This window comes from Nematolebias whitei, chromosome 1, assembly GCF_014905685.2.
Source record: "Nematolebias whitei isolate Nwh7 chromosome 1, NemWhi1, whole genome shotgun sequence".
Lineage (NCBI taxonomy): Eukaryota > Metazoa > Chordata > Actinopteri > Cyprinodontiformes > Rivulidae > Nematolebias > Nematolebias whitei.
Genome location: NC_056498.1, coordinates 41,966,394 through 41,975,769, shown reverse-complemented (window position 1 = coordinate 41,975,769; position 9,376 = coordinate 41,966,394). Strand labels below are relative to the sequence as shown.

Here is a 9,376-nt window from a genome sequence, read left to right as displayed (position 1 = left end):
AACTACACATCAGGATCCAAGGTCCCTGAACTACACATCAGGATCCAAGGTCCCTGAACTACACATCAGGATCCAGGGTCCCTGAGCTACACATCAGAATCCAGGGTCCCTGAACTACACATCAGGATCCAAGGTGCCTGAACTACCCATCAAGTTCCAGTCTCTGAACTACACATCAGGATCCAAGGTCCCTGAACTACACATCAGGATCCAATGTCCCTGAGCTACAAATCAGGATCTAAGGTCCCTGAATTACACATCAGGATCCAAGGTCCCTGAACTACACATCAGGATCCAAGGTCCCTGAATTACACATCAGGATCCAAGGTACCTGAACTACACATCAGGCCAAGGTCCCTGAACTACACATCAGGATCCAAAGTCTCTGAACTACACATCGGGATACAAGGTCCCTGAACTACACATCGGGATCTAAAGTCCCTGAACTTCACATCAGGATCCAGAGTCCCTGTACTTCAATCAGGATCCAGGGTCCTCGAAATAAACATCAGGATCCAGGGTCCCTGAAATAAACATCAGGATCCAGGGTTCCTGAAATAAACATCGGGATCCAAGGTCCCTGAACTAAACATCGGGATCCAAGGTCCCTGAACTATACATTGGGACCTAAAGTCCATGAACTGCACATCAGGATCCAGGGTCCCTGAACTTGACATTAGGATCCAGGGTCCCTGAAATAAACATCAGGATCCAGGGTCCCTGAACTGTACATCAAGATCCAGATTCCTCGAGTCTCATGACACAGACCAGGTTTTCTATAGAGTCGAAGCTGCAGGAGAGAAAAGAATGTGATGAGTCCCGACACGTAGCCCTGCAGAGGCTAAACCACTTCCTGAAGGCATCAACCAATCAGAAGGCAGGCCTGGAGGCGGCGTATTTACCACACACACACACACATGCACACACACGGTGCAGCAGTTACACAATCTGAAAATTTAACTCTTTGTTTGTTTTAAAGGTTTAAAGATAAACTGAAACTGGAATGTTACAAAAAACTGAACAAAGTTCTGCTTCCTACATCTGTATGTGTGTGTGTGTGTGTGTGTGTGTGTCTGCTTCTCCCCATAAGGAGAAGTCTCGTTGGGGGGTTAGGGGTTAGGTTTAGGACTAAGGTGTGAACTGCGGATCGGTTAAGGTTAGGCATGTACTAGTAATGGTTAGGGTTAGGGTTAGGGTCGGGGTTAGGCTGTAGAAAATGAATGGAAGTCAATGCAAAGTCCCCAAAAGGTACTTTTACAAGAACGCACGTGCATGCGAGCGTTTGTGTGTGTGTGTTCTCCTCAGCTTCCTGTCTTCGCTCCTTTTTGACACCATGTCCTTATAAGGCATTCAAACTGAGGCTCGGCACCAAAACCCCTCAGAAAAACCCGGAAACTGATGGGACTCGAACCTGCGGCTGCATACGCATACACCACCGTCACACACGACTGTTACACACAACCTGACAGCACGAGTCAAACAACCAGAACTCACCGGGCCAAGGTCCAAACGCAAGATTTAACATTTTAACACCTAAAAACTACTTCAGTGAAAAACCCAACTGTCTCCTGACTCTAGTGTCGTATTGCATGTCTCTTGTCTCCTGTCTCCAATCTCATGTCTCCAGTCTCCTGTGTTCTGCCTGTGCCATGTCTCATATCTCATGTCCCCTGTATCATGCCTCTAAACTCATGTCTTCAGTCTAATGTCTCCTAAATCATATGTCCTATCTCATGTCTCCTGTGTCCTATCTCATGTCTCCTATGTCCTATCTCATGTCGCATGTGTCCCATCTCATGTCCCCTATCTCATGTCTCCTGTCCATCAGAGATTATTAACCTTTAAATTAAAATATATAATTCACTTTTTATCTTAAATACAAGACGGTGAAACGCTTCTGAAAGGAGGAACTTTGAACCCTTCGGTGCTGGACCTTCTGGTCTCAAACGTCCTCCTGTGAGATGAAAAACTTCCTCTCTGCAAAATTAAATCAACAGGAAGTCAGGATGTCTAAACAGGAAGTTCAAATCAAAGAAGGATCTTTTCATTTACATTTCTGGTAAAGGTCTGGTTGTACCACAGACGATGAGCTGTAGGAAAATCAGCTTCTCAGATCACAACCTGTTCAATATCTCCGGCAGCGCCTGAACGCAGCATCAGCATTGGACTCCGCCCACCACCCTGACATAACGGGAAGCAGCTGAGCTGCACCCTAAACTCAAGAAGAAGAAGAAGAACCCGCAGGAAGCTGCTCTGCTCTGATAAAGACGACGATCAAACTGAGCTGATGAGGCGGCTCAGGTGATGTCACCTGCACAGGGGCGGAGCTTCATGGTGTTTCCTGGTGTTTCGGAGTGTTTCGGGGTGTCAGGGTGTTTCGGGGTGTCAGGGTGTTTCGGGGTGTCAGGGTGTTTCGAGGTGTATCAGGGTGTGAGGCTGCAGGTGTCTTGAGGAGCGCAGGTAAACAGGAAACAGGAAACACGTTTCAAAGTCGACGGCTCAGACGATTTTAGAAACGAGGAAGTGAAGTTCTGACAGTTCAACGATGAACCTGTCACTGTGTGTGTCTGTTTGTGTGTGTGTGCGCTCACCGTGATGCCCGACAGACCCGGCGTGCTGACCCACACACTCTCCTGCCCAGGTGTGATCCCACAGATGGCCCCCTCCATCACTGGGACCATCCCGCTCTGATCGGGCGTCTTCAGAGTATCGATGTAGGACTGCCACGACATCCTGCTCCACAACACACACACAGAAACACACACACCCTGTCAGTGACACACACACCCTCACCTGCCTGTGTGTGTGTGTGTGTGTGTTCAGCTTACCTGTGCAGGTAGAGTCTCAGGTCTTACGCGAACGGAGGACAGAGGAGAAATGAAGAAAGCAGGAAGACGAGGCGCCTCTTATAGGTCGGGCCACTCCCCACTCACAGGCTGCTTCCTGTCTCTCTCTCTGTCTCTTTCTCTGTCTCTCCCTCTGTCTCTCTCTCTCTCTCTGACAGCCCGCCTCACTCGCTCTGCCTCACCTGGGAAGTGAAAACCAGGAAGTAGACCGAGCCAGCCACAATCAGAGACACAACTGTGACCCTGACATCCTGAATCTGCTCTGATCCAGCTCCTCTGTGGGGCTTCAGGACTCTCAAATCCTGGTCTCCAAAGACCCGAGGTCCAGCTGGGCCTCCCGAGTCTGCAGAAACCTCCTCTCTGCCTCCGTCTCTCCACAACTCGTCCCAAACAAGCAGCAGAGGACAACAGGTTCTGGTCCAGATCTCCAGTTTGATCTGGTTTCTCCTGCCTGTAACCTGGAGCAGAATCTTTAGATCAAGGAAGTTTTGGTTCTTAGAAAGTCCCCCAGAGGAGACAGTGGGCGGAGTTAAAAGAATGCTGGACAGGGCTCAAGACGTTTTATGATCAGCTGATGTTCAGGTTGTTGTCTGGACCAGGTCTGGACCAGGTCTAGGACTGTAGAGAACTCTCAGGGTTTGAACAGGAAGCTGCAGAGCAACTGTCGCCTCGACACAAACCACTTCCTCCTGACCCGTTTCGGCTCGACTGCTGATAATCCAGACTCCAGAAAACTAGACCGTGTCTCTGTCAGTCTTGTCTTCTTCTCTGTAGACCTCTTGGTCTTTGTTTTGTTCAAGATCATTTTGCTCTTTTGTTCCAGAGTCTCTGTAAACCATTTGTTGTTGTTTGTTGTTTATTTTCTGTTTGTTGGTGGCGGTCTGTCTCTGAGACCTTCTGTCTCTGTGTTTGTCCTCCTGTGTGGACATCCTCCTGTCCCCGTTATGGACGGTGTAGAGGCCGGTACAGAAGCCTCCTGTGTGACCCAGCTGCAGTGCATTCTGGGAGCTGTAGTTCAGAGTCAGAGCTGCTGAAGCAAGAAATCTGAGTAAAAGTGAAGGTGTGTCGAAGACACACACGTGCACACGCACGCGCACGCACGCACACACACACACACACACAGAGCATTCCTCAGAGTGACACACACATACCTGAGCCAGTTTAGACCTGCATCAGAACTTCGGCTGCTTTCTAACACAGAGCTGAACCTTCGGTCAACATCAGACAGAATTATTATTTTTATACATTAATGAAGCTAAAATACACAAATCAGAAGAAACAACACTTCCTGTTTGTAACAAACACATTAGAAAACTCTTGGAAAGGTCAAAGGTTTTAGCACGATGCCGTCACTTATACTTTCAAAATGTGAAGAAATCGCAGATTATTCAAAAGTTGCATAAAAAACTAAAACAATAACGAACAACTCAACAGAACAAAACCACAGCTGCAGCTTCCAGGTCAGGAACCATGTGGGTTCAGAGCCGGCAGCAGAAGTCAGGACCTGAATCTGGAAACCTGAATGTGCCTCCTGTTAGGTCCCTGCAGGGACGAGGTGCAGGTCCAACAGGATGGACAGGTATGTTGTCTCCACTGTCCACCTGCACAGCGTGACCTCTGACCCCACATAAAGGAATCTGCAGAGCGCCCTGCAGTGAGGGAAGGTGTGGTGGAGCAGACTCACGGGTTGATACAAGCTGCACTCTGCAGTATGCAGGCCCCGGGGGCTCAAACATTACATCTGCTGGCTGAGCATCACTCTGTTAGCATCACTGTGTTAGCATATCTGTTAGCATCACTGTGTTAGCATATCTGTTAGCATCACTGTGTTAGCATATCTGTTAGCATCACTGTGTTAGCATATCTGTTAGCATCACTGTGTTAGCATATCTGTTAGCATATCTGTTAGCATCACTGTGTTAGCATATCTGTTAGCATCACTGTGTTAGCATATCTGTTAGCATCACTGTGTTAGCATATCTGTTAGCATCACTGTGTTAGCATATCTGTTAGCATCACTGCGTTAGCATATCTGTTAGCATCACTGTGTTAGCATATCTGTTAGCATCACTGATTTAGCGTATCTGTTAGCATCACTGTGTTAGCGTATCTGTTAGCATCACTGTGTTAGCATATCTGTTAGAATCACTGTTAGCATATCTGTTAGCATCACTGTGTTACCATATCTGTTAGCATCTCTGAGTTAGCATATGTGTTAGCATCACTGTGTTAGCATATGTGTTAGCATCACTGATTTAGCATATCTGTTAGCATCCCTGTGTTAGCATATCTGTCACTGTGTTAGCATATCTGTTAGCATCACTGTGTTAGCAAAGCTGTTAGCATCACCGTGTTACCATATCTGCTAGCATCTCTGAGTTAGCATATGTGTTAGCATCACTGTGTTAGCATATGTGTTAGCATCACTGTGTTAGCCTATCTGTTAGCATCACTGAATTACTTATCGTCAATGTTAATTGTTCATCAATCAAACATCAATCTAGACTGGACTATTGCAATGGTTTATTATCTGGGTGTCCAAATCCTTCTTTAAAACGTCTTCAGTTGATCCAAAATGCTGCTGCCAGAGTCTTAACTGGAGTTACTGGGAGAGATCATATCTCTCCAGTTTTAGCTTCTCTCCATTGGCTCCCTGTCAAATCCAGAATAGAATTCAAAATCTTACTTCTAACCTACAAAGCTCTCAACAACCTAGCTCCATCTTATATTACAGATCTTATTGTTCCATATTTTCCTAACAGAGCACTTTGCTCTCAGACTGCAGGTTTACTCGTGGTTCCTAGAGTTTCCAGCAGCAGAATGGGAGAAAGATCTTTCAGTTCTCAGGCTCCTCTCTTGTGGAACCAACTTCCAGTTTCTGTCCTTGAGGCTGACACATTGTCCAGTTTGAAGACTTTCCTTTTTGATAAATCCTATAGTCTCTAGTAAACTTCTAGAGTCACCTAGTTTTCTATTAGTTCTACTAGAGGACAAACTGACCTCATTTCCTTAAATGAATTGTTAAAACTGAATAGTTTTCATTTGATACTATTTCTATCTTAACATGTGATTCTTGACCTGCCATTGTGTATCTATTCCTACCAAACCCAGCTGGTCGAAGCAGATGGTCCTCTTGTCCTGATCCTGGTTCTGCTAAAGGTTTCTTCCTCATGAGGGAGTTTTTTCTTTCCACTGTCGCCTTCATGCTTGCTCAAGATGAGAGTTCTTTAAAGTTACAAATGTTGTCTTTGGTGTCTGTTTTCTAAACATTAGTGTGTGTGAATGACAGGGATCAACTTAAAACACTTTGTAGAACGGTGCTTCATGACGCTCAGTTCATTTCCTTCTATCAGTTGACCGGCTGTTCTGCCACATTCAAAATGGCTGACGCTCTGATGTACCTTTATAAAAGGCCAGCCCGCTCAACGAGGAGTCTATGTATATATGTCTATGGTGTTTCCATCACTGTGTTAACACGTCTGTATTAGCTTAGCATACCTTAGCATCAATGTGTTAGCTTAGCATGTCTGTTTAAGGCCCCATAACGACGTATAGCATCAGCTTATGCCAACGAATAAAAGTAGACACTAGAGACGGGAACCATTCAGAACTCGTGTTTGGGTCTTGGGTCCTGTTCTGTTATCTTCATCTCAAACAGCTGTTAAAGAGATGAGATGAGCTGAAGAGCAGCTAAAACCCAGCTGCAGCTCTCTGCTGCAGGAAGACACACCCAGAACGTTAGTTTCGTTCAGTTCGGACCTCTTAGGACCCATTTTTAATCAGTTTCATAAATAAACAGGTCAGGTTCTAACACCACATGCCCTTTATGCAGCGTGAAGCGGAACGTGCACGAGCGCAGAGGAAGAACTAAACGTTAACATGAATCTTTTAACTTCCTCAATAACGGAGAACAGGTTCTCTGAGTCAAGACGAAAGAACCGAGGCGAGGGCTGAAGAGGATGTGGTGTTCACACACACACAGCGAGCATCAGTGGGTGAAGTGTGTGTCCTTATACGGCACAGCAGGGAAGTGTGTGACTTTAAACAAAAAAGACTAGTCTGTAAAAGGTTCTCACAAATGACGTTTGTTGGGTTTTTATGGGAAACTAGGCCTAAACTTCTTCACAGGCAACGCCTACTTCCTGTTACTGACTCCTACTTCCTGTTCAGAGGAGCTTACAGTGAGCAGGTGGAAGATGAAACCTAACTGACCCAGTCTCAGATTGAACTCTGATGACCTTTGGCATCTTTAAATGAAGGGTTCTGCTGGTTCTGATGAAGGGTTCTGCTTGTTCTGGGTCAATGTCTGGTTCTACCTAATCAGTAAAAATGACTGAAAATACTTTGGAGCAAGGACCAATGTGGTCCCTGGTCCTCCCATGACTTGGCTGAACTCTCATTAACAGAATGGCGTTCTCGCTGCGATGACATCATCGCTCCATTAGACAGGAAGTAGGAGGCAGCGGCCATTGTGGATCTTCCTGCAGCCTTTGACTTGGTTTCTACTCTAGCTCTCTAGTTTCACAACTATCTCATTGACCATGTCCAAAAGCTGAGAAATGACACCTTCTCAGAACCACAACCCATTTCCAAAGGTGTGCCTCAGGGCACCACCTTGGGCCCAACCTTCTTCTCCATCTACATCTGTGATGCAGTCAAAGCCGTTTCCCAGAAACATGGTTGTCGATGACACAGTCTTTTTCACGAGGCCCTTCTCTCAATCCTGAAACTTCGTCTCACCTCTGTAGAGCAATCCTACCTCCATCTTTGTCTGAATGCCAGGAAGACGCATCATCTTTGATCGATTGCCTCAAGTCTCCATGGATCATCTGAGCAGACGGTTCAGCCTTGGATTTTGTTCAGACATATAAAAATCTTGGAATTTGTCTGGACTCATAACCTTCATCCATCCACTTAGGGCGAGGGACACCCTGACAGGTTTCCAGCTCATCACAGGGCCTCAATGACCTTCAGATAAAAGTTAAAGCCAGACTGACCGACCTCTTCCCTCATGCTGCTTGTCAAAATATTCAATCAACCTTTATTTCTACAGGTAAATCCCATTGAGCCTCGAGGACTCATTTACAAGAGAGACCTGATTTAACAAAGAATGATGACAACCATGGACAACAGCGACAACAATGAACAGTTATAAAAAGTCATACTGCAGTTGTTTTTTTTACAAATAGGATGGCTAAAAGGAAAAGGTAACAAAAAAAACCAAACAGCTAGGTTCTTCCAGTTCTGGACGGTGACATCATCTATAAAATGGCATCAAGTACCGCCCTTATAACAGCGCACCTTTCCACACTCACCTGTGAGGTCTACGATCTGGTGGGCTGACCTGGGTCTTTCCATAAACAGAACCCGTCACGTATTTAAACTTTAACATGAAGCTTGCAGTGTTGCATTCTGGGTAAAAGGATCAGAAGCAAACCTGAAACCCATCTGCTCACTGTAACGATCAGAACATCTGGACCATCAGTCATGTTCTGATACACCCGAGTCGGTTTAAAAACTGGACCTCAGAGGAAATCAAGATTCTGCAGGGAGCAGATTTTAGCAAAACACCTGTGGCTTGTTAAACATCAGAACCTCCAGATCCTTCAAACTGGACTCATTGGTCCCGAGTCCACATCAGGACTGGGTCAGATTACGAGTTAGTGCTGTTTGTTTACCGCCCTGGTGTCACTACAGAATTCACTCAAACTTCCTCCTGAGTTGAGGAGCTGCTGCCCCCTGCTGGACGGATGGAGCCGCAGCAGAAATGATTTCAGCTACAGGTTTACTTTTCTAACAAAACAAGTTTATTTTACTTTAATTCAATATTATCCAGGAGTAAATAGAGTATTTTATCTTGTTTTTGTTTACTTTGCTCAGGAAAAGCACAGTAAACAGGTAATTGTATTTATGCAGCAACAAAGAGACATTTTATTTTATTTATTTTAGAAACTTTCAGTCGTCTTTCCTGTTTTGATTCATTAAAACCAGAATAAACTAAAAATGATTTATCAGAATAAAACTGAAGCACAAGGAGGAAAAACAGCAAACACAAACTGAGCCTACAAACAGTTTATTATCAGGCTGTTACCATGGTAACCAGGTGAGGCCATGATGCTGTCAGGAGGAGGGGAGGTCAGTTCTACAATAAGACTTTAATAACAGCAGTCATCAAAACTTGGTGTCCATCCTGTACAAAACTGTGTGTGTGTGTGAGAGAGAGCGAGAGTGTGTGTGTGTGAGAGAGAGAGAGAGAGAGAGTGTGTGTGTGTGTGTGTTAGAGGTCCAGCACATAGGTCTTGTAGAGACGGTTCATCTGTTCGAGGAAGATGAAGGTGAGGACGGTGTGAGGTCCAAGGCGGGCGTAGTACGGTGTGAAGCCCTTCCACAGCGAGAAGAAGCCCTCTTTCCCCACCACTCGCACCAACACGTCCTGACACACACACAAAGTACACACAAAGGTAAACACCAGATACACACACAGGTAAACGCCAGGTACACACACGGGTAAACGCCAGGTACACACACGG

General features: G+C 45.6%; 1 protein-coding gene across 1 annotated transcript in view; it reads right to left on the bottom strand.

Moving 5' to 3' along the window:
• The window catches only part of pfn1 (profilin 1), a 4,390-nt gene extending 1,491 nt beyond the window's left edge, over window positions 1-2,899 (bottom strand). The window contains exons 1-2 of the mRNA XM_037677396.1: window positions 2,829-2,899; window positions 2,592-2,733 (exon numbers count right to left, since the gene is read on the bottom strand). Of these exons, the coding sequence (XP_037533324.1) occupies window positions 2,592-2,732 (141 nt within the window). The 5' untranslated portion in view covers window position 2,733; window positions 2,829-2,899. The remainder of the gene's footprint in view (window positions 1-2,591; window positions 2,734-2,828) is intronic.
• Window positions 2,900-9,376: the final 6,477 nt, after the last annotated feature.